The sequence below is a fragment of the Triturus cristatus genome, chromosome 7 (genome assembly GCF_964204655.1).
Source record: "Triturus cristatus chromosome 7, aTriCri1.1, whole genome shotgun sequence".
Classification (NCBI taxonomy): Eukaryota; Metazoa; Chordata; class Amphibia; order Caudata; family Salamandridae; genus Triturus; species Triturus cristatus.
This window is the reverse complement of record NC_140590.1, coordinates 1,152,139,150-1,152,164,636: the sequence shown is the minus strand read 5'-3', so window position 1 is coordinate 1,152,164,636 and position 25,487 is coordinate 1,152,139,150. Positions and strand designations below refer to the sequence as shown.

At 48.1% G+C, this 25,487-nt stretch overlaps 1 protein-coding gene across 11 annotated transcripts in view; it reads right to left on the bottom strand.

Moving 5' to 3' along the window:
* The window catches only part of LOC146811304 (C-terminal-binding protein 2), a 102,081-nt gene that overhangs the window by 6,661 nt on the left and 69,933 nt on the right, over positions 1–25,487 (bottom strand). For all 11 annotated transcript variants that reach the window (XM_085618396.1, XM_085618397.1, XM_085618402.1 and 8 more), the window contains 2 exons: positions 13,614–13,741; positions 11,898–12,024 (listed from right to left, as the gene is read on the bottom strand). In XM_085618396.1, the coding sequence (XP_085474522.1) occupies positions 11,898–12,024; positions 13,614–13,741 (255 nt within the window). The remainder of the gene's footprint in view (positions 1–11,897; positions 12,025–13,613; positions 13,742–25,487) is intronic.

The following is a 25,487-nucleotide window of genomic DNA, read 5'->3' as shown; positions in this document are numbered from 1 at the left end:
CGCTCTTGCGATCTGCCATTACGGTCTTGACGTCTGGCTGAAGGTGATCTATTCACCTCTTGCACCATTCTTTGCAGAGGTGATCTGTGGATCGGACTGGTGTATTCCTCTCGTCGGGATGCCGCTGCCGGATTCTTACTCCAGTGATGGATGGGAAGAAGCCATCTTGGAGATAAGTGAACAGCCCTTCTGTAATGAAAGATCTTTATTGCGACCTCCCCGAATGTCGCTCTGGGGAAGCAGATGGTGAATGCGTTGAAGGGCATCTCGAGGAATAAGATGATGGGGGCCATGAGGCTGATTCGGTCACTAAAACTACCGAACTTTCTCCAGACCTCACTGATGTGGGCCTCGATGTCTAGCGTATGACCTACTCTGACGGAGCCCTTCGACGCCGACCTTGACCTCTTTCTCGACGTCGATTTTCAGCCATGTTTTGGAACCGATTTCGACCTCTACTCTGTTCATCGTTTAATGCCTCGCAGACGTCGGAGTACTTCTGCGCCTCGCAGACGTCGGAGTACTTCTGCGCCTCGACGCCGATCGTCGTCGGGTTGACAACGGCGAAGGGCTTCTGTACCTAGACGCCAAACGTCCCCGGGTTGACGACCGCGGAGGGCTTCTGATCCTCGACGCCAATCGTCGCTGGGTTGACGATGGTGGAGGGCTTCCGATGCTAGACGCCGATCTTCGCCGTGTTGACGACGGCAGAGGGCTTCTGATCCTCGACGCCGATCGTCGCCGGGTTGACGACGGCGGAGGACTATCAAGTTGAAAAACTAAGATAGATACATTTTTCCAGAAAACTGAAGATTATTTCTGACTAAAATTAGAAAGAATTGGAGCTGTGTAACCAGGGTCCCCTGTCTGAAGGAGCCGGAAAGAAGAACTGACCTGTCACCCCTGAGGCATGATGGGAAGCTAGGGATCATGGCTGCCTTAAAGGCACGGTGCCAGTTTATTTCTATGTTGCTATGAGTTAGCTTTTCAGCCTTTCTAGGCTATGTTTTTCTGCAATGCAGCCTGGGAGCTGTCAATGCTTTCAGTCCTATCTGAGAGATTGTGCTAAGTATTAAAACAGTTTTCAAACATGCTTTGCTGTTTTCCCTGGTTTTTAATGTATGGTTTATGATATACAGGGGAGTCCTTACAGCATTATACAGCTCTAGTTATGAAAGGCAGCATATATATTTGTCACATATATGATTGTGTTTCCGGGGTCCCGCGGATGGGCGGGAATATTCTAGTGCTTAGGACTATTGATGAGGATCCCCTGGAAGAGAACTGTACATACAGAAAAACCTATATGCAAACAGTACAGGTCACTCTATGCATTTACTTTGGTACACCTACTCTTAGTCCAGACTTGCAGAATGTCACCCCTTGTTCAAGAAAGGACCAAAAGTACCTTTGCAAAAGTAAGAAGGAAAAGCACGATCTGCAGTAAACTGGGTTTTTGTGGCAGTAGACCCCCACGTTTTGCCTAGTATTTGATGCAACTTTGACTGAGGTGCACTGGGTTCCTGCTAATCAGGTCCCCTATGCCAGTTTCCTTACCCCAAAACCATTTAACTGGTCAAATGATCCCAAATTGACCAGGCCTATAGCACCTGTAAGTCCCTAGTAAATGGTACAACTAGTACTTAGGATATAGGTTCTAAAGAGGGTCCGTGAGTGCTGGAGCCTCCACCACATGTGATATATAACCGTGGCTTCACCCAGACAGGGGACATGCCACCCTCTGCCCAAGGACGATTTGGCATCAGGACAGGCAGAAAAATTTGATAGTGAGGAGGTGGATTCACCCTCCGGCTAGAACAACCCATAAGGTGAGCTACCCGAAGTGCACACGACTTGGAATATTCCACCATCTTGGATTTTGGTGGAATAAGGTCCTATGGGTTAGGGTTATGCAAACTTTCCACAGGAAGTGATCGTATAGAGGGTGTAGTCGCCCTAAAGTTAGCTATCTGCTACTACCAGACACTCCCTGTAACCCTCCTAAATACACCATTTAGGAGGCACTCCTAATGCCAAGACCTCAGATTCCACGGACACAAAGGAGTAGACCAATAAGATTGTTGACCCGAGAACAGAGGAGAAACGACTAACTTTGCGCCAACCCTGCCTGTTGCACTCGACCCTCATTGAGAAACCAAATCATCCTGCTGCTGTCCAGACTCCAAGAAACCCAGTGGGCTGCCAGTGCTTCGCAAATCGCCAGAGAACTACCTTGGAGAAGAGGAGCAACGCCACTGCAGACGCAGGCTTTAAAGAAGCAAGGTCCGGTTCACCGTCCAGCTGCTTACAGGGACTACCAACGCTGCAGCCACCAAGGAAGAGGCTGCCATGCTCCCACCGGTCCGATCTGTCCTCCTTCCAAGTTTGGGGACGCCAGTACCGAACAGAGCTGCACAGTACCAATACCTGGGGTACCGAGCCCTTGCAGCAATCAAGGCTTGTAGAGTCCAGTCTGGATACCAATGTCATGGAAGACAGAACTGCACGTTGAGGGACTTGGGGACAGGGAGACCCATATTGAGAGTAGCCCAGCTGTTCTTTGCCCCTCTTCTGCAGAATGAAGACAAAAGACAGCCTTCGACTGCCATCACCACACACCTCAAAAGAGCCTCTGCACTTGCTCCCCACAGCCAGAGTCTGAGGGAGGTGACCAAAGTGGTCTCAAGACCCTCAAAGGCTGAGGACACCCCTTGGTTTGCCTAGAGTAGACTCCCAGTTGCTACCTGTAGCCTCTTAGTGAAGGTCCCCTCAACCATGAGTATCTCCTGCAACACGAACCAGACACCTAAAGTCACTACTGCATCCGAACCCCACAGCCCGAGGAGAAGGTGTCCCCAAGTGCATGAAAATCTCAAGGACCATACCCCATACCTCTAAGGGTTACTCCAGACCCTCCCCTCCCAGCTTGCAGCCTCCTTCTGACCAGAGTGTTCCCCCATTTAAGTGAATGAGGCACCAGACGCTGAAACACCTCTGAACCCAGAAGCCCCAGAGCCTCCTGAGGGGACCTGCTGGTGTGGCTTTGGACCTTGCCTCATACTCCTTTTAAGTCCAGTAGAAGGGTCACGTAAGTCGCTGATAACTGCCTGAATGCAGTATACCTTTTACCCTCATAGAAAAACATGACCGCTCCCGAAATCACACTAAGGCCCTTATTATGATGTCAAGAGGAAAGTCAGACAGCGCGCCTGAGGCTATCCGCCCAACATAGGTTTCTACTCTACCTCCGAATTAGGATACTGGCGGTCGGATGGAAACTCGCTGGGGAATTCAACTTCGCTTCCGATGGGAGGAATTGTAATCCCAAAATGACAGCGGAGCCAGCCTCTGCTCCGCCATTGGGATTACAATTTCGCTTTCCGCCTGCCCTTTCATGGCGATCAACCCGCCATTAAAAGGCAGGTAGAAAGTGATTTTGGGGGCCTCTAGCATGGCCCCCCTTCTCCCCTGACCCTCCGTTATGGGGCCTGGGGGTAACCTAAAATGCCCCCCCCTTAAACATCCTTGCACCATGTGGCAGGCACCGCATGGTGCCTGCCACACGGTGCAGGGATTTTTGAAAACACAAATGTTTCTAATGAGGGTTGTGCAACTGCACTATTCAGTCCGCCACACAAGCCGTAATGTAGAAATGGAGGTTTACGACCGCTCATGGGCAGTCGCATCCAAATACGTCAGATGAAACAGCTGACTACTAGTCTGTTGGTTACCAATCTGACAATGCCGGTCAGACACTCATCCGGCATCATAATTAGGGCCCAATGTAAACTTTAGAAACCTGTAAAAATTTATAACTGGAAAAGTACTAACCCAATTCCCATGATCTCGGGGTCTGAATTCATATAAGTCTTATTTTTATACATTGTGTCGGATTTCTTTGAGTGTGCGCCTCACTTACTGCCTGTGTGTGCGTGATAAATGCTTAGCCTTTGATGAGCTTAACTGCTCGCCCACACTACCACAAAAGAGAGCATTTGGGATATTATTTGTACCTCTGTCAGCCAATTGGGGTTTGCCTAGACTCTTCACACATTGTACCTCTTTTGGTCCACTATATAAAGAGACGGCTTCCTACACCATCTCCATCCTGCTCCAGCTTCACCAGCACTCATATATGCTTCCAAAGACTCCAGTCCTACGCTCCCCATAAATAGCAAATATCAAAGACCTATATCACGAGACCTGGGAAGGCTATGGAGGCACAACAGGAAAGGGGAGTAGTAATACAGAAGCACAAGAGTGGGCAATGTATGCCAGTGTGGACCACAGATCACTTTCCGATAGATCACTTGGACCATTCAAACAATGTTCATAGTGGGAGGAGAGTGGGTAAACAACCCACAGTGGCTAAGAAAACAAAATGCTACGCAACACAGCATAACTCTAAGGAGCTTTTAGCGAATGATGAGTGCAATGTTTTATATATTGTGCCAAAAGGACTATTAGCATAAATAGCAATATGTTGTGCTTTGTTCACTAAGCAGAACACTTCTGGCTACCCAGATAAGATACTGCTGAAAATCAAAGCACATTAGCTTGGCAACCTCAAAATAAATGGTCCTTCCACTAGCAGAAGTGGTGAGAACGCTCTACAGTCCCCAAATTCCACCCCACATTCCACAATGCCAACCTAGCACCCATTTAAGAAAGAATCAATAAGCCATATCTTCTGCTCTGCATCGGACTACGAGACAACTCTGCCCGTCAGTATACTTCTCTTATCCTGCTGCATGCAAGTCAGCAATTCATCCCTTTTGAATGGCCACTGGCCAAGTGATTGAGATCTCAACATCTGTATTTGTGTGGACAAATAAAATTCGAGTGAATACTGCTGCTAAAGCTTCACAATTCTCTCACCTACTTAAGCAAAATAGACACAGCAATCAGCACCTGTATCCCAATAGTCCCGGTTACATATCTACCTGTAGGATTCTATCCTTAAGCACTCCGAGGTGACAAAAGACCTTCTGCTGTGCTTAGCAAGACGCTTGGGGGGAAAAAAACAATGCTTAAAGAAAACAGATTCCCAAACGGCTGTTCTGCAGATCACTTCCTACAAGTCATGGACTGGAAGGTAACCGACACCACCTCAGCCCTGTGAGTACATGAATATCTACTGGAGGAAAAGAACCACAGACTAAATAATGTTACAGGAGATAATCCCATATGGTATAGAGGTCTGTGAAAGGGGAATGATCACCAATAGCTACAGTTTATTAAACGGAGACCTTGAGTTCTCCAAAATGTACATGGCACTCCATATCAGAAATGGGGTAGAAAAATAGATTTAAAAAAAACATAGCTGGTCAAATTCTGTTATGCGAAAATATGAAAGGCACTTCACAGCAAACTAAATGGATTCTAATTACCTTTTTCCAAAGCTGTTTTTATTGATTTTGCATTCTATAATCATATTCTTATATAATGCAATACAATGCAGGAGAATTTTGCGCTTTTTATTATTCTCTCCACCAAGTTCTCTACAACAGCGTTCGCCAAAAATATTTATTATCCAATTATTGGAGTGGTTTCACTGCTTTGTTTTACATTTGCTTCTGGAAGACAGTTCATTTATATTGTTCAACCAAAACAATGTTGGTACACTTTTCAAACAAACAAGGGAAACCCAATGATATCTAGTGATCAAGGGTAGTATAAGCTATAAGGAAAAAAGTCCCTGGTTGGTAAATAAGAATAACTGATGCTCTGGGTGCAAAAACAATGATTTCCAGAAAATATCCAATCAATACAAATAGTCTATTTTATAAAGATAATATTGATTAGTAGGGGTATTGACCCTTACGGGGCACACCTAGACAAGTATTCCAAGAACAAACAGGCAAAGTCACACTTGTGGCAACAAAAATTGAATATGAGCAAAGTCACACTTTAGTCAAAAACAACACTACTGAACCAAAGACTCAATTCTGCATACATATGGGTCAGAGTGAATAAGTCGACTTTTGATTCTCAACACATGTGGGATCATCATCAGGACAATACAATGTTTGCCTGGTTACATAAACCAATAAAGAAACAAGTAAATTCAAAATAAGACCAGAGTTACATGGATTTGGGATTCCACAACGATTACTGAAGTCCGAAGGCAGCATCATTAACACTTATCAAAGTAATAAGTTCCCGGAGGGGGGGGGGGGGGGGGGGGAACAAGGGGAGGCACCAATTGCAACTGGTTAGGTGTCACATGATCAGAACAACTGGGACAATGCCCAATGCCTAAACTTCCAGGAACACTAGCTCGAGGGAACTAACATAGGTCAACCATACGTAATTAGACAGCGGAACATGATAAGCAGACTGCCGGCAGAGTGGGAAGTGCTCGGTACCACAGGAAGGTCCCAGCCAAACCAGGTTCACTGCCAGCTCCTGGTTACACATCACACAGTCACCACAAGCAGACAACGCATTTTGTCTGTGCGCAACCCATATTCAGTGTCTAATATTCCCCTCTTTGTGATAAATGTTCCTTAAACCTTAGCACCCCACCCTCCCAATGCAGACTGGGTCTTTTGGTGCAGACCAAACCAAAGGGTCAACATGGCACACATCCCTGTGTGCCATGCCCACCAACACTGCCTGTGGCATGGGTAAGTCACCCCTTTAGCAGGCCTTACCACCCTAAAGGCTGGGTGCACCATACGCAGGTGAGGGCACAGCTGCAAGAGCAATATGCCCCTATAGGATCTTTGCCATTCACAGGCGTAAGTGCAGTGAAGCCATTTTGCAAACATGGGGTGAGTGTGTCACAACAAACTCCACAACTCCATTATGGCTTTACTGCGGTCTAGGAAGTTTGGTATCAAACGTCCCAGCACATTAAACCACACCAATACCAGTGTTGGATGTTGTGAGAAAGAGGCTCTGGTTATACTGTTCCCAAATAGGTACAGGGTGTACATAGTCCACAGTCCCCAGAGGTTTGGCAGAGGCTAAAGTTAGATATCTCCTTACTCTCTAAAGTGGTAGCTTGGTCGAGCAGTAAGGCAGTATCAGAGGACAGTGTAAAGCATTTGTTGTACACACTCAGTCAGCAAATGGTCTCACACACTCAAGAACTGAACTCTAGGCCAATGGTTTATATATAAAAAATATATGCTTGTTTTATTTTAGAACCAACAATAGGCATTAAAATATACTTTATAAGAAGGAGATGCTTTATATAAATACTTTTGCAATATGCAATTGACTTTTGTAGACAGTTACAAGTGGTTGAAATAGGCAGCACAATTCTAAACACAATAATGCATCGAGTTCAATGGGAATTTCAAGTTATTTGCCACAGATTACTTTCAGGATTACTTTTGGAATTCCAGGACTGGATCCTAGATTCAGTCCTGGGTCAGTACTTGGAATCAAGTGATGAAAGTCGACTTAATTACGGTGATGATTTTTAGACAATATTTTGCTATTTCAAAAGTTGACACTTTGAAAATATTTCATAGAAAACAGTCAACGATTCCCAATGGCAGAAAATTCAAGTTGCAGGTATAGTAGGTTCTAGTTACTTTTGTAATCCAGTACTGGGTGCCTAGACTCAGTACTGGGACCTTTATCCAAAACAGGTAAGTAATAAAGTTTTCAGATATTATACGATTTTTAAAGAATATTTAAAGATTGCAGAAATTGACACTTAGAAGAAATTTCATAGAAAAACAGTAAATGATTTCCTATGGAAGAAAATTGGGTTACTGGTAAGTACAGTTGTAAGTATTTTTCAGAGTCAGTGCTGGGCACCAAGATCCAGCCCTGGGAGCTCACCTGAGAGCAGGTGAAAAATTTCGTTTTCGTAACTCGGCTGATTTTCGGTGAATATTTTAAGATTTGAAAAGTCCACACTTAGAAGAAATTTCAGGAAAAAGCCAGTCAATGTCACCCTATGAGGAAAATAGAGTTTGCGGTTTAAAGGTAAGTACTCGACTGGCAAAGTTAAGGTTCTGGGCACAGACTCGGGTCTCCCAGGGTCAGATAGGTACAGTTGGTTCACCCTCAGCGGCACAAGGGCGGCCGGGTGCAGAGAGAGTTAGGCCCAATGTTATCCTATGACAGGTAGGGGGGGCCTTGGTTGGTGGATGCTGACTAGCAGGCCACGCGCTGTGGGAGCTGGACTCCTGGTCACTTACTCAGGGCAAGTGGGGAAGTAGATAGCTGTAGAGGTTGCACTGCCAGGGCCACTCGGGCGGCTGGGTGCAGGACGCTTTTGAGCCTACGGGCGCTCAATTGATTTCAATGGGAAATCTCCGGTTTAGAAAAAGACTGCAAGCTCGGGGACAAAGATTCTTCAGGTGCCACCACCACTTCGAGAGGTAAGTTGGGTAGTTGGAGGATAGGTAGGTACCCCGGGATTGGGCACAGGGGGCGCCGGGTGCAGGGGTGCCTTTTGGTGTCGAGAAATCTTACCCTCTGTTGATCACGGTGGGGGGGGGGGGGCACCTTGTTCTGAGGCTGCAGGCTTCTTCAGGAGTGTCGAGGGAGGTCCTTGGGTGCCAGACTCGGGGTCACAGTCGCCGTGAGGTCGTCTTCGTGGGCTTTATTCACTCCGGCACAGGCCAGGCAGAGCTAGTGCAGAGTGTACTGGGTTCGCGGTTCCGGGCTGCTGCCAGGGATTAGAAGTAGATTTTGAGTAGAGCCTCTACTCATGGGAGTCCTAGGGGGCTTAGAGTCAAAAGGTAGCCAGGTCCTCCGGGGTATGTGAGGTTGCTGGCCACAAGAGATCCCGGGTTGGAGCAGGAGCAGGTTCGAGGGTCGACGGGCCGGTAGGGCTGGGGCCAAAGCAGTTGGTGTCTTTCTCTTCTTAGCAGCTGCAGGGCAGGTCTTTCTTCTAGCTCTTCTTCGGATTTTGGAATCTGGAATTTGGGGAAGGAAGGTTCAGGGTGCTCCTAAATACTAGATTTATGGGCGTTACAGGTAGGTGAAGGGCAGGGACCAATAGGTCCCTGTCCTGGGGTGGGTACACCCCCTATCCTGCCTCTCCTGTGGGAGGGGGGCAGTAGCCTAATCCTGATTGGGCAGAGCTCCCCATCTTAAAGAAGGCGAGAGCCCGGGGATGTGCTTCACCTCGCCTCCCCCACCTGAGGGGTGGGGTTGGCAGGCTGGCACATGCCCTGTCCTTATTTGGGGTTTCCGGCCAAGATTCCCGCCAGAGTGGGGGGTTGCAGTGACCTGGGGAAGCTCACAGAGGCGGCATGCCTTTGAAGCTTCCCCCTGCCCATCCTGGGGGAGGAGATTTAGCACCTCGCCCAGGATGTGCATTCTTGCAGACCCAGGAGAGCAGGGGCTCTCCTACCCAGGGGTCCAGCAACATGTCTGCTGTGTGGCAGCCTCAGAACAGACGTGGATGGTAGGTTAGGTTTCAGGGGGCCTCTCTAAGATGTCCTCTGTGGTGCTTGGTACATTAAATCCCACACTGGCATCAGTGCGGGTTTAATGTGCTGAGAAGTTTGATACCAAACTTCTCAGTCTTCAGTGCTGCCATTATGGTGCTGTGGAGTTCGTGTTTGACAAGCTCCAGCACCATGTACTCTTAAATGGCAGCACTGCACTTACAGGGCCCAGGAATGGACCTGGGTACTGTAGGGGCACAGGACTCCTGCCTCTGTGCCCACACCACTGGCATAGGGCACCCAGCTAGAGGGGTGGCTGATGTATGCCAGGGCAGTGTAGGTTGTGGGCATGGCACACAGGGATGTGTGCCATGTCGTCTCTCTGTTTTGTCTTGTACCCTGACACTCAGCCTGCCAGGGCAGTGTGTGTGTGTTAGGGTACAGGGCCTCTAAGGGTGGCACAATGAGTGCTGCAGCCCTTAGAGGCCTTCCCTGGTCACAAGGCCCTAGGTACCTAGGGTACCACTTACCAGGGGCTGATATGTGGCCAGGGTTTGCCAATTTGGTTTTGAGGTTTTTGTCTAGGGAAGGAACATAGGCCCTGGGAACCTGATTGGCAGGAGTCCAGGGCACACTCAGTCAAAGTACATTCACCAATTGAGCAAAAAAAATGGGGGCATACCATGCAAGAAAGATAGCACTTTCTCACAGATGTAATGAAAAATGCACAGAGGGCATCTGAGAGAGCACCCCCCCCTGAAAAACGACCAACTCTGGTGTGGTTTCTGAATATCTCCCAGCCCTCTGCCACCACGAGACAGGTTTCTGGACCCCTAGGTAGAAAGCCCGCCACACTGGGTGCAATAAGGCACATCCTGGGCAGAGCTGTCATGCCACCTCCTCCAGGATGGGTAGGGTCCTCAAAGACGGAGCTTCAAAGGCCTGCTGCCTTTGTTAGCTACCACCAGACGTTTGCTGCTATCAGCAACAGGCTCCCACCGGTTCTGACTCCCATTTTGAGCATGAAAACCGATGGGAAAACCTAGCTAGGAAGGGAGCTGTGCCCACCTTTGCCAACCCCATCCCACATGTGAAGGGAGGTGAAGCACACATCTCAGTCCCTGCCATCTTGTAGATGGGCGGACCCCTCCAATCAGGAAAAGGCTTATGCCCTCCTCCAACTGGAGGGAGCCATACTAGGGGATGTAGACACCCCAGGGAAGACACCCCCCTGGTCCCAACCTGCACATCCTTGTAACACACCTAAATGTATTATTTAGGGGCACCCCTGACCCTCCCCTCTTCAGATTCCGACATGACAAAAAAGGACCCAAGAGCAGTTGTGCAGGACAAAAACTGCTTGGCCCCATCCCTACTGGCCTGTCTCCAGCTCTGAACCCCTGTGACAGGTCCTGCAAACAGCCGCCTCCATGAACACCGGGGACCTGCCCTGCCTTCCCAAATAACTCTGACCTCCAGTGGACACTAGATTTGTCCAACACCAACCCAGGCCAGGACCCCAGATCCAGCCGGACCCACGAGTCCTTACCACTCTGCACCCAATGCCCACGGCCCGAGTCGCCAAAACTCCAGCGAGGTTCCAGCCCCCCCCGGCGATCCTGACCAGAGTGTAAGAAAGAGCCCACTTTCTGCATGGTTGCCCCCATTAATTGCTGAAATGCTGATGTGCTTTGACTGAGTGTGCCCTGGGCTCCTGCTAATCAGGTACCCATGACCTATGTTCTTTCCCTAAAACTGCATTGAAGCCTAACCCCAAATGCATAAAATGTAGGTCTGTGGCAACGGAATGGGACCAGTTCTGGCAGAATTATAAATACGGAGGTTGGGCCAATCTGAGACTTTATAGCAAACCAAGAGTGAAGACTCTTGCACTGACACATCACATCATGCGGAGATCTAACGATGCTTAGAAATCTAGGTCAAACAATTTAACTCTGAATAGATGAGTCTATGGCTTGACAGGCACATTTACAAAGGTGATGGTAGTGGTGTCACCCACCCACACACGTCCATGCTAAAAACAGGGCCAGAGTGAAAGGAGGTTCCCTTGCCCTCAGCTTCTGAACATAAGAAATGACAACTTCTGCAAATGCTGGATCCTTAAGTCAGATTACCTTTGCAGACAGTTATGTATCGTTTCAGTGGCAAATAAAAACCCTCATATTTAAGGAGCAATCCAATAAAGCAGACAAGGAACTTGAAGCACCAACCATCCAAAAATTAAAAATCCTGAGCATGCCCAGAGGTGTACCCTATGGACAGATATGTGGTCCAGTTTAAGCAAAATAGGTAGGTTTGGTGACCACTGTGCAGGGCCTTATGATCTTATACAGGTGGGGTCAAGTGAACCTAAACGAGACATTCAATGCAATATCTGCAGTACAGAGGTGCTCCTATGCCCTCTCATACTGAAAAAGGTATTTTAGCCGCTTTGGCAATTATACCTGAATACCATGTTGGCACAATAGCAATGAGATCTCATTATCATCCTTTGGTTGTCCCCCATTCACTCACCTGTAAACTGCTGCTCCGTTTAGCTCTGCATGAGCATGCACAGCTGCTGGGTCGATTCCAGGCCATTGGGCTGCTGCCAGAAGGTAATCCTTATTCACACAGTTCCGCAGAGCATCAGGAATGGGACCTGTGGAGACAAAATATGGAAATGAGATCCTGCGCAGGTAAAGGTCAATGTGGAGAAGAATAATAAACAATTAATCATAAAGAGTCCAGAGGATGTAAAAAGAGAACATTCTAATCATAGTGACTTAAGATAGGTTTTCTGAGGCCGGGTTTCCTTAATTGAACCACAGAAGGAGAAAATGAAAATGGATTACAGGGGAAAGGATTGGTTTCATGGCGAACAGCCATCAGGCTGGAAAACTAAGTCAAGAGTTTTATTATTACTAGACCTGGGAGACTAATGGAATGTGAAAGCGGTTCTCGTTTAGAAAGGGGCGATGAAGGATGGATGGGAAGAGCAGAGGGAGGAAAGATATATTGATTGGTTATGCAGAGGGTACAAAAATAAGAAGTCCTAGGAGGCAGGAAATAAATCTGTAGCTGCATGGAGGAAGTCCGGAGAGGGAGGGGGCTCTATGCTCTAAGAAACATTGGTTGGCATACGCTCTAGCACTGCACAAAACGCAGAGCAGCTGCCACTAGAATGAACGGGTATCTTTAAGCATCCATGCATTATAGCAGGAGAGAGGACCAACAGTTAATTTCTAAGTTCAAAGGGGCTTGACTGCACTAAAAGGTAAAGTATCTTGAGAAGCTGTTTGGCCGGTAAAAAAGCTAGATGCTGGAAGGGGTATGTAATGCATTTCAAGGCAATGCCTTGGATGGGAGTACAGCAGTCTTTGAGCGCTTAAGTTAAATGATCACATTTCGATTGAGAAAAAAAAAATTCTAACCCTTTTATACAAGGCATATTCCTGAAACCTTTACAAGGGTCAACAGGGGACATCAAACTCATCACTACACAATGGGAGCCATCGAAAAACCAGACACTGTTCTATAAAATAACGTGGTTCCTACAGCCATCCAAAAACTGTTCATAAAACCCCTGAAAAAATTACCAAAAAGTCACCTTTGGGTGCGGATATTTAGAAAAGGAAACTATGCCTGCACCGAAATGTTATGTTGATTAGCAGTGAAATATAGTGTGCTTTTATGACAGAAGATCAGATAACTGGAGGAAGAAAATACAAAAAGATATGAAGTCAAATGTACTGTCGGTCCCTCCTCCCCATTTAACTACCTACACATGCCAGTCTGTACCCAGACACCAAAATTCCAACACACCCCCAATGGCTTTAGTTAACAATGTTAGATGGTGCTCCCTACAGACCTGGTGTCCCTTACCACTGGTGTCCCTTACCACTCCTCTCTTTACAGTGTGCTACCTCCCACACCTGCTGGCCCATTTACACACACACAGGGCCACCTCCAAGTCATCAGCAATTCACGTGCCACTTTCACACTTGATGTTATTTCCTTACAACTAGTGTCCTACCCCCGTTTCTTTTGCACTACCTCCTGAACCTCCCACCTCCCCTTTCAAGATGGTCCTTATCTTGAGTAGTGCTGGTGGATCTGTGAAAAAATGTTGGCTAATCTACTTAGTGCACTCCACCACACCTCCAAAAGCCATCTCCAGCAGCAACTCTTCTTCCCTGGGTCTCCATTCTATGACCGGTCACCTCGCATTCAACAACCCCTAATCTTTACCTGCAATGGCTCGGCGGATCTCCTTCGCAGCTTCTTCCCTGGACTCGATGGATGCTTGCTCACTGTACCAGGCAGTGTGTGGGGTGCAGATTAAGTTAGGGGCATCTTTCAGGGGTCCTTGAGAGAAACTAGCAGGAGGAAAACAAAACAAAAAATAAGTAGCTAAAGTATGAGCAACTTGCCTCAACAAGTCCAACTCAATCACACCCACCTTGGTGCTTACTATCCCCCAACCTTTCCAGGCTGGCCAATGGATGATAAGCAATCACCCCACCTTCATGCAAAGAAGCCCAATAACGTCCCTTGCGCTCCAGCAAAAGGTCTGTGGGTGGAGTTAATCACTTTGCAAACTCTCACGTTTGCTATGGGTATTCCCTTCACCGACTACTGACTGACAACACACCTTTTTCTCCCCAATCTCTCTCCCTGCAGACTCAGATTCCCAGCATCACAATACTCTCAGACCCTTGACCTAAATTAAAATGTTATCGGATGTTTATATAAAGCAAAGTAAAAACAAAACCTTTTGAAAATTTGGCTATTTTTGGTATGATTGCTTTCTTCCCCCTAAAGCGTATCCAAGCTTCTGGTTAGATAATGCTTGCAATATGGTTCTGCAGATGGACAATGTCATTGTTTTTAGTTTTCCCATAATTAATGTGCTTAAAAAAAAAAAAAAATTCTCAATAAACAGTCTTTTTCACCATAGTTTTGTTGCTACTCCAGTAAGTGACTACGGGCTTTTAGCCAGAGAAACAGTAAGAAAAATTAAAAAATTTAAAAAAAGAGAACACGAACAGTAGTGGGAAAGTGAGCAGCAATTTATTTGCTAGCATGGTGGGGTTCACAGACAGTCGGCGTTGATGCGTAGTAGCAATAGAGAATTAGAGAGTCAAGTTGAATTCTGCAGTTAATAAAAAATTTACCAATAGCAAAACAATATAAATATGACCTCATCAAGTTCTATAACAAAAACTCCATTGCAAATAAATCTTTCATTGTGAACTACACAGTATCAAAGTAATTATTTGCATTACATAAATCCTTTTTGGCACAAGACGAAGGACGTTAGTAACCCATAAGACATTTGGTTTATCACCATTTAGGCAAAAGTAAAATTTATTTTTGAAAGTCCGATTACGATTTACAAGAAACGAAAAGGTTACTTACCTGTAGGAGTAGTTTTGCAGATTGAAGATTTTCTGAATTCAAATACTGTCCGTTATTCCTCCATCTAGTGTTTGTGTCCGGAATTGTCGTGATTTTTCTTTTGGAGTGGGCGTTGTTGACCGTTTGGTGTTATGGCCCTCCAAGATGATAATAAACGTACACCCAGGAACCTCCATTGTAAGGTTTCTATATTCAGATTCTTCGTCTGAGGTTCTTAGGTCTGTTGCTTCTTCAGTCTTACTGTTCAATTGTCTTGACCTCATTGTTGCTCTGCACTTGTTTTTCGGCAGAGGTGAGACAGTCGCATGTGAATCCAGAAAATCTAAAAGCCACAAAACTTCTCCCAGAGGTAATTTAGTTGTGCAGCATGACTTACTGGATCCACATGCTGGTCACCAATTATGTTGTGGTATTCTCTTGTTCTTTGGAAGGTTGGGTAGTGAACGAGCTCATACTTTTAAACAGGCGTTTCTGTTCTCTGGACCACCTGTGCTTGCTTGGATGTAGACAGTAATATTAGTTGATGGGGTGTATCGAGGGCCATGTTGTAGCCATGCAGATATTGTTAACGGAGACATTAGCTATGAAGGAAAGTGATGGCCCTCCTTTTTTGTTGTGTGCGATCTGGTTTTTTCCTTTAGCGTTATACCTGCTTTTGTCTTGACTATCCACCTTACTATGGTTGCTTAGTTCCTGGAGAGAATGGAGATGGCTAATAGTTTTGTTTCATGCATGTAGTGTATCACAACCATCCTGTAGCACAGAATGTGTACAGCATGTTCTGCTTGCAACTTTGCATACTGGATAACCCATGGGAGATGTATTGTTTGGTTGACATCAAAGCGTGATATCACCTTGGGCAGGACATTAGGACTGATAATCACTACTACTCTGTCCCTGTGTATTTGGATGCATGGTTCCTGCACTGTTAGTGATCATGGCTCACTAACCCTCTGCAATGATGTTATGGCTACCAGGAAGGTTGTTTAGGTGGTGAGAAATTGCAGTCCTACACTATGCCTGGGTTCAAAGGAGGGTTTCATTAGTTGTGCGAGTGCCAGATTGAGGTTCCACGTGAGTGTGGATGCTGCTCAGGGCAGCACTACTCTGTTCCCTACAGAAACTCTTTGACCACTTATGTGTGGAAAAAACGTCTATCACACCCCTTGTGTACGGTACAATGGCTGCCAGGTGTACCTTCAGCAGGGCATATGAGAAGCCTTCAACCAGTAGGTGCGCAAAGTTTTTTCAGACTGTGGAGCCCTGTGTTGTGATCTGTGGGTCATTTGTTTTGTGCACCATTTTCCAAATCTGCCCGATTTTTGGGGGGAAGTAACACCTGTGCTGCACTGATCCTATTGCTTCATTGAGTACATCCATGGTTCTTTTGGACAGTTCTCAGGAGCCAAGAATTGCTTTTGGTTCTGGGTGTAACACTTTGACCATTTGTATCTTTAGAATGGCCTCCAGTGTTGGTAATGGCACTACATTTCCCTGCGCCAGCTCCACGTTGGACTCATCCATTGCTGTCCGATTAGGATCATGGTCATCTGTTTTTACTTCTCTTACCAGAGGAATCAGAAAGATAATTGATCAGGAGTACCCAAATCTCCCCGACAATTCCATTGATGGGGTATTCCCCAAACAGGTAGTTTGGACGCCAAGTCTTGGCATTTTGCATTTTCCTGTGTAGCAAAGAAATCCACGTGGGGGGTTCCCCACCTTCTGAAGGGTCAACAGAGTATCGAATAGTTTACCTGTCGGTGTAGTTTTGCAGCTTGAAGATCTTTCTGGATTCACTATGCTGTGCATTATTCCGCGATCTTGTGGTTGGGTCCGGATTCGTAGTCTTATTTTTTTCATTTTTTTTTTTTGTAGCCCAGGTGGGCGGCGACGACCCACCATTTGGTGCACCTCCTGTGACGTCGTCGTGCTTCCTGCGGAAGTCCCACCTTTGGGGCGCCATCTTCGGGTTCTTTTTTCCTTTCCTTTTTTTTTTTTTTAACCCTAGGCGATTGATTAATCCTTCTTGTCCATTTTTCTGTACATGCTCATTCCTTTTGATCTTTTCCATTTTACCCCCTCTTCCTCCAGCCTCATCTTCCTGGCGGAGGTGGGTGGGTTCGCTAGTGAATCCAGAAAGATCTTCAAGCTGCAAAACTACACCGACAGGTAAGAAACTATTCGTTTTGCAGCGTGAATCTTTCTGGATTCACTATGCTGTGCATAGACTTTGTAGCGGTTTTCCTAATTTTGTGGCGGCTGGGTGGTAGATGAGCGTTGGTCGTTGAAAATGTGTTGAAGCACCTTCTGTCCAACCTGTGCTTCCTTGTTCATCTGAATGTCCACGCAGTAGTGTTTCGTGAACGTGTGCACAGATGCCCAAGTTGCCGCGAGACATATGTCCTGGATGGGCGTGTTCGCCAGGAAGGCAACGGTGGCCCCCTTCTTCCTTGTGGAGTGAGCCTGAGGCCCCTCCGCTAGCTCCTGTCCAGCCGGTTTGTGGCAGAATTGAATAGTGAGGGCAATCCATCTAGCGATGGTGCCCTTAGTCACTGGCCTACCCATGAAGCTAGTAGCAAAGGACACAAACAGCTGCTTCGACTTCCTGAGATCCTTGGTTCTCTCAATGTAGTGCATCACCGCTCTTCTTGCGTCGAGGGTGTGCAGGGCCTTTTCTGCGTTTGAAGTCGGGTTTTGGAAGAAACTTGGTATCTGAATACTCTGATTCATGTGGAACGCCGACACCACCTTGGGCATGAAGTGTGGGTCCGTCCTCAGGACTACCCTGTCCTTGTGAATCTGAATGTAGGGTTCCTGTAATGTTAGTGCTTTAAGCTCGCTCACTCTGCGTAGTGAGGTGATGGCCACTAGAAAGGCCGTTTTCATAGTCAACATTTGCAGTGTGGCCTTGTGAATGGGTTCAAACGGTGCCTTCATGAGCTCCGTCAGAACCACGTTTAGATTCCATGCCGGCGGCGGCAACCTTTTCGGAGGGGCCATTCTTTTGGCTCCTTCCATGAATCTCTTCACCACCTGCGAAGTGAAGAAACTTCCACCCTTTTCACCTCTGGTGTATGCAACGATCGCCGCTAGGTGTACCCTTAGGGAGCTCGAGAAGAGGTTACTCTTTAGAAGGTGTGTGAGGTACCTCAGTACTGTTGAGTCTCTTGTCATTCTGTTTTGCAGGCCCTTCTTCCTGCACCACACAGTGAATCTCTTCCATTTTGAGCTGTAGCATTTTCGTGTAGTTGGTTTCCTTGCCTCCCGTAGCACTAGCATAGTGCTCGGAGGCAATCTTAGGTGTGCAAACTCTAGGTCTTCAGGAGCCATGCCGCCAGGTTGAGGGTCTCTGGCTCTGGATGCAGGACCTCTCCGTTTTGCATTGAGAGCAGGTCCTTTCTCCTCTCGAACCTGTATGGATTGCCTTGTGCCATTTCTTGAATTTGTGAGAACCATGTCTGCCTTGCCCACTGCGGAGCCACTAGGATCAGGGTCATGTTGCTGGTTCTGCACTTGTCGAGCACTCTGTGCAACAGGGGTATCGGTGGAAAGGCGTAGGCAAATGTCCTCGACCAGCTTATCCATAGGGCATTTCCCTGGGATTGCTGATCTGGTTGCCTGGACGCGAAGCTTTGGCATTTTGCATTTTGGCGTGTTGCAAATAGGTCGATTTTGGGAGTTCCCCATCTCCGGAAAAGCTTCTCCGTTTCCTGGCCATTGAGCTCCCACTCGTGCGATGCCGAGGTCTGCCTGCTTAGCCAGTCTGCCTCCACATTATCCTTCCCTGGTAGGTGAATTGCCAGTAGATCTATCCTGAGAGGTATGGCCCATCTCCAAATCTCCTGAGCCAGAGAGGAGAGAGGGAACGACTGTGTCCCCCCCTGTTTGTTGATGTAGAACATTGCCGTGGTGTTGTCTGTTTGAACCAACACCCTCTGGTTGTACAGGTGCCTCTGGAATGCCTTCAGGGCTAGCAGGATTGTTTTCAACTCGAGGTAATGGATATGGCGAACCGCATCTGCTGGAGCCGACAGACCCCTCACTCTGAGGTTGTCCATGTGCGCTCCCCATCCCTTTTGCGATGCGTCTGTGGTAATGGTCATTGTTTGGTTTGGTGGTGTCAAGCTTCTCCCTGCTGTCATGTTGTCTCTGTTCCACCAAGTCATCTCCTCCTGCACTGCGTGCGTAACAACCACTAGATCCTCCCAACTTCCGTTTGCTTGTGACCATTGCTGTTGTAGCCATTCCTGGAATGGTCTCATGTGCAGGCGTACATTCGGCACCAGCTGGATACACGACGCCATCATCCCCATCATCTTGCTCACTGACCTCACTGTCAGAGCTCGCCCCTTCTGGTAGAGCCGCGTCTCCTTCAGCAGGGCATCTGTCCTCCTGTCGCTGGGCACCACTGTACTGTTCAGGGAGTCGATTTTTACCCCCAGGAAAATCTTCACCTGCTCCGGTTCCAGCGATGACTTCCCCCAGTGTATCGAGAACCCCAGGTTCGTCAGAGTGTCTGTCACGCGTTTTGCGTGCCTCTCGCACTTCTCGCGTGAGTTTGCCTTGACCAGCCAGTCGTCTAAGTAGGGGTAGACGTTTATCCCCTGCCTTCATAGGTGGGCCGCGACGCCGACAGGCATTTTGTAAAACCCTTGGCGCCGATTTTAATCCGAAGGCCAGGGTTGTGAACTGGTAGTGTTCCTGGTCGATATTGAACCTTAGAAGGCCCTTGTGTCTTCTGTTTATTGGGATGTGCAGGTAGGCATCCTTTAGGTCCACGGTGACCATGAAGTCCCCGTCTCTTATTTGGGGCAGTACCTCCTGCAGCGAAGTCATTTTGAACCTTTGCGTTCTGATGAACTTGTTTAGGTACCGCAGGTCCAGGATGGGTCTGAGGTTTCCGTCTACTTTCTGGACCACGAAGTAGTTTGAGTAGACCCCCTTGTTGCGTTCTCTGAACGGCACTGCCTCTATGGCTCTCTTTTCTACAAGTTTCCGTGTTTCTTCTCTGAGTAGGGCCAGTTCTTGAGCCGATCTCTGCCTTCCCTTTGGTTTCCTGTTTGGAGGTTTTTTCTCCAAATCTACGCAGTATCCGTACTGCATGACGTTCAGTATCTACTTGTCTGTGGTTATACGCCGCCACTCCTGAAGGTAGAACCTCAGTCTTCCGCCTACTGGTGTTGTATGCTCGTAGGCTTTTGATTCTTCTCTCCCCCCCGATGTTGCAGTTTTGCGCCTCACCCTTGGGGGCCTGTCGAGGGTATGCGTCCTCTTGCGTGCTGAGTCACTTTGATGAGGGCTGGTCACCCCCCTCTCCTCCTCTGGCCACGTCCGTTCCCTCTCCTGCGAAAGGACTGGCCCCGAGGTTGGTACTGCCAGTTTGGCTTCTGTTGACCTTGTCCGTGACTTTCACCCAGATGGAACGTCTGGTGCGACGCCCCCTGCTGGCTTCCTCCCCTACCGTAGGGTCTCCGCGAGGGATTGCCTCGCCTCATTCCCCTCAGCTGTAGGGCACCCATGGACCTCGCCGTTTCGTTTTCTTTTTTCAGCTGGGTGAGTTTCTCGTCTGTTGCTCCGAACAGTGTCTCTCCGTTGAAGGGGGTGCTAAGGATGTTGTTCTGCACCTCCGGTTTGAATCCCGAGATTCTTAGCCATGCATGCCTTCTCTCGGTGACCCCTATGGCCATGAGTCTTGCTGAAGTCTCTGCCCCGTCCAACGCCGTCTTTATATAGGAGTTGGCGATGTTTTTGCCTTAGTCTACCAGGTGCGAGGCTCTCTGGCGGTATTCTTCGGGGAGGTGCTTTACTAGCTCCCCCATCTCGTCCCAGTGCTGGTACTGGTGTCTATTGAGGAGTGCATTGGAATTCGCCATGCGCCAGTGCATTGCGGCGTTCCTCTCGACTTTTCTTCCTGTGAGGTCTATCCTCCTGCTCTCTTTATCAGGTGGTGGGCCCGAAGTTGCTGGTACGTTGGCCCTTCTCCTGGCCGTGGAAGCTATGATGGAGTCAGCGGTGACGCTACCTTTGATGTAAGGGGGGTCCAGGGAAGAGTGCTTATACTTCTTCTCAGTCCTGGGCGTGCTCGAACGGCAGGTCGCTGGTTCCTTGAAGGCTTCTCACCCCTGATTCATCACACTTTGTAGCATGGGGAGGAATTGGCTCCTCGTCTGGATGGAGAGCAGGGTCTCGAGGAGAAAATCTGCTTTCTGCTTCTCTTCGTCGAGTTTGAAGCCGAAGGCGGTCGCTGCGCTCCTGACCACCATATTGTACACCCCGATGTCATCGGATGGCGAAGGCCTCGAAGGGTACGTGTCCACGGGCTCCTCCGGGTTTTCGGTGTCGAGATCCTGCCATTCGATGTCGTGGCTGGTAGATGGCGCCGAGCCGTAGAACTACTGCTGGTCTTCTTCCTCGGCTTCGCCGTCATAATAGGTCTCGTCTTCCTCTTCGAGATCCCTAGTCAGGCCCTCGGTGTCGAATTTGTCCTCGACCACGTCCGTCGGTGGAACCGTTGGAATCTTGAATTCCTTCATCTTGGCGTCGAACTCCTTCTTCCTTTGAAGGATGTTCTCCATTTCGGCCTCGAGCCGCCTCTTCTTTTTCTCCATCTTGGAGATGCTTTCGGCGTCGACCGCGGGTCTTTTTGACGAAACTTGTGTCGACGTCGACCGTTCTTTCTGCGTCGATCGTCCCGTTTCCTGGGTTGTCTTCGACGACCCTTGCTTTTCGGCGTCTTTCGGCACCAGGAAGTCCTTTTCGAAGGATCCGCTCGGCCTCTTGTCCATGGTTCCCCCTTTGGTCGTCGAAGTTTTCGGCGCCGGGGCTCCCTTCGTGGACTTTGACTCTGATTTTCTCGAGTCACCCTCGTGTTTGAGGTATTTTCTGTTTTGCGCTTGACGATTCTCTTACCTAGTCTTCTTTTTTCTTGTCGGTCTCTACGACTGTGAAGTTTTCGGCTGCCTCGGCGACGTTTCCTCATCGTCCGTGGAGAGGCCCAGATCGTAGAGCGACGGGGCCTTACCCTTGCCATCCATGCTGGCGTTGGCTCTTCTCTGCCGATCTCTCACCCGGAGCGTCTTCGGCGCGAAAGCTGAGCAGGCGTTGCAGTCCTTACTCTGGTGTTCGACCGGTAGGCAGAGGTTGCAGACCGGATGCTGGTCCTTCTGCGCGAACTTGTGGTGGCAGTTGGGCAGAACTTGAATGGCGTCTTGTCCATTGCGCTCAGGGCCTCTGAGTGCACATTCTCCAAGGTCGAAGAAAAAGGCGCAGAACCTCCTTTCTTCGCGCTCCTGATGAAATCTCTTCCTTTCCTGTGATATCTTCGTAGTATTTATCGACAAAACTCGCTTTTCTTTCTTCTTCCTTCGATTGTAATTCTGGAGCTTCCCGATGACGATCCAGACCTAACATCGGAAAAAAGAATCTGAACTTCTTCCTTCGATTGTAATTCTGGAGCTTCCTGATGACGATCCAGACCCAACGGCGGAAAAAAGAATCTGAAGATGGCGCCCCAAAAGGTGGGACTTCCGCAGGAAGCACGACGACGTCACGGGAGGTGCACCAAATGGTGGGTCGTCGCCGCCCACCTGGGCTACAAAAAAAAAAAAAAAAAAAAAAGAGAAAAGACTACGAATCCGGACCCAACCACAAGATCGTGGAATAATGCACAGCATAGTGAATCCAGAAAGATTCACGCTGCAAAAGTGCACATTTAGTTCTCATTTGTGGGATGCACCATTGTGTCCGCTTTATCAGTTTGGTTTCTGTGTTTTCCGCTCCTAGATTGCTACTAGCGTTAGGTTCATTCATAAAGCCACGTCCACATCTGTGATCGGCTGGATGGCACATGGGATCTTGTCCCCCTTTGTTTAGGTAGACCATTGCTGTAGTGTTGTCCGTTTGTACCTGTACGACTTCCCCCCCTTCAATTGTAATTCAAAGACATGGACATCTAAGAACATGGTCTTGAGTTCCAGGATATTTGTGTTTCACTTTGTTCATGTGTGCTCCCCACACACCATGCAAGACGCATCTGTTGTAAAAGTAACTGAGACTTGTCTGAAACGTCTGCTTTTTGTAAGGTTGTTGCTGTCCCACCATTGTATTTCCTAGTGTACTCTTTCTGTTACAATCACTAACTCTCAACTCCCTATGCACTTACAATGTCTAGGAATGGACTTAGACACTGTAGGGGTACAGGGCTCATGCACCTGTACCCTCACCACTGGTATAGGGCACCCTGCTAGACGGGTGACTGATCTATGCCAGGGCAGTGGGTTGTAGGCATGGCACACTTTACTTTGTTCTGCACCAAGACACGCATCCTGGGTGTAATGGTACAGGGCCTCTAAGGTTGGCACAATAAGTGCTGCAGCCCTTAGAGGTCTTCCCTGGTCAAAGTGCCCCGAGTACATGTGGTACCATTTACCTGGGGCTGACCTGTGGCCAGAGATGCCAACTGGGTTTTGTTTTCAATGCAGTTTTAGGGAAACAACATCGGCCCTAGGCACCTGATTGGTAGGAGCCCAGGGCACACTCAGTCAAAGCACATCAGCAGTTCAGCAAAAAGTGGGGGCTACCATGCAAAAAGCGGGCACTTTCTCACAGTCTAACTGGCTTTAGGCAGCCTACCACTACACATGGTTATGGACCCCTGGGTCAAGAGCCTCTGCTCACTGGCCAGAAGCAAAACACATCATGGGCAGAGGTGTCACACCTCCTCCCCCAGGATGGGCACAGGAGGGAAGTTTCAAAGCCTTTGTAATGTGACCACAGATTGCAGCCCCCAGTTCAAACCCCCACTTTTGGGTGGGAAATCCGGCAAGAAACTTAATAGGAGGTGTACCCCCTTCACCAACTCCACCCCTCAGGTGCTGGAGTTGAAGTAAAGCACATTTTTCAGTGCCCACCATCTTGAAGATGGTGACACTTATCCAAATCAGGACTAGGGCTATCCCCCCCCCCCCCCCCCTCCCCCCAGGAGGGTAGCATAATAGTGGGTGTTAACACCCCAGGTTAGGAACCCATTGGTCTCTACCGGTTACTTCCCTGTAAAGCCCCTAAATCTAGAAATTAGGTGGCTCCCCCAGACCCTTAAATCAGATCTACAACAACCTACAAAGCCGGAAACACCGAAGAGCTGCCCAGCACAATAGAAGGACCAGTGACCGACTCTGCCCCAGCCCTGCCGGCTTGTCTGTTGCCTTTCGTCTCAGCTATAAAAAGAAAACTTGACCGGCAGGCCCAGCAACCTCCAAAACCCAGGGAGGACTGCCTGCCTTCTATAAAGGCTAAATCTCTGTGGGCAGCAGACCTCTCCAGAAGAAACACTCCAAAGAAATAACAGGCATTTGCAATGCAATAGGTCTCGCAGTTAAGAGAGTTTCAGCTATTGGCATTGTAAATAACAATGCCTTTTATGTTTTTAAAACAAAAACAAAAAAAGGCATTATTATATGCAATGTTAATAGCTCAAACTCGCGTAAATGTGAGACCTATTGCATTGCAAATGCTTGTTTCTCTTCTCTCCGCTCCAGTTAAAGCGATTCCTCAGCCAAGCTCACTACCAAAGCCCGTATTAATTGGAGGGCATGTGTGAACCTCGGCCTTCCTCTCGGCAGTTGCAAATACGCACGGATACCAGCAAGCAAGCATTGGCAAGTTTAAGGAATATGCTACTTACCAGTATGCATCTGTTCTTGGCATGTAGAGCTGCAGATCTATACACTGTGCATAGATCGCCATCTGGTGTTGGGCCCGGATGTTTGCAGTTTGTTTTTCCTCTTGGAAAGTCTTTGGAAGTCACGAGGTCGGTGACTCCTCCTTTGGTTCGTATTGCGCATGGGCTTCGGCTCCATCCTCAGATTGTTTTTCGCCAGCAGGGAAAGATGGAGCGTAGTAGTAACAGTAAAGAAACCCATGTGTATTGTATCTAAATAAGATAAGACTGGAACGGATACAGGTAGCCGGGGAGGCGGGTGGGCGTGTATAGATCTGCAGCTCTACATGCCAAGAACAGATGCATACTGGTAAGTAGCATATTCCGTTCGAGGCATATGAGCTGCAGATTATACACTGCATAGATTATATAGCAGTACCCAACCCTAGCGGCGACCACCGGCATCCGTTGCAGTTGTTTGAAACAGTGTTTTTAGTACAGCTTGGCCCACACTAGCCTGTTGCTTGGTTTGCACATCTACACAGTAATGTTTTGTGAAGGTGTGCGGTGTGGACCATGTCTCTGCCTGGCAGATGTCATCTAATGGTATGTTCCCTAGGAAAGCCATAGAAGCCCCTATCTTCCTTGTAGAGTGGGCTTTAGGGGGAACAGATAACGTTCTTTTGCTTTGTGGTAGCAAATCTGTATGCATTTTACAATCCACCTAGCTATCCCTGATTTAGAAATAGGGTTGCATTTGTGTGGTGGGGAGAAGGAGACAAATAGCTGTTTGGTTTTCCTGAAAGGTTGTGTCCTCTGGATGTAGTAAAGTAAAGCCCTTTTAACATCCAGTGTGTGTAAAGCTCTTTCCGCAACTGTTTGGGTTTGCGAGAAAAAGACTGGTAATTCTACCGACTGGTTTAGATGGAATGGAGAAATGACTTTGGGTAGGAATTTGGGGTTGGTGCGGAGTACAACCTTGTTGTGATGCATCTGGAGAAAAGGTTCCTGTATAGTGAGTGCTTGTATTTCACTAACCCTTC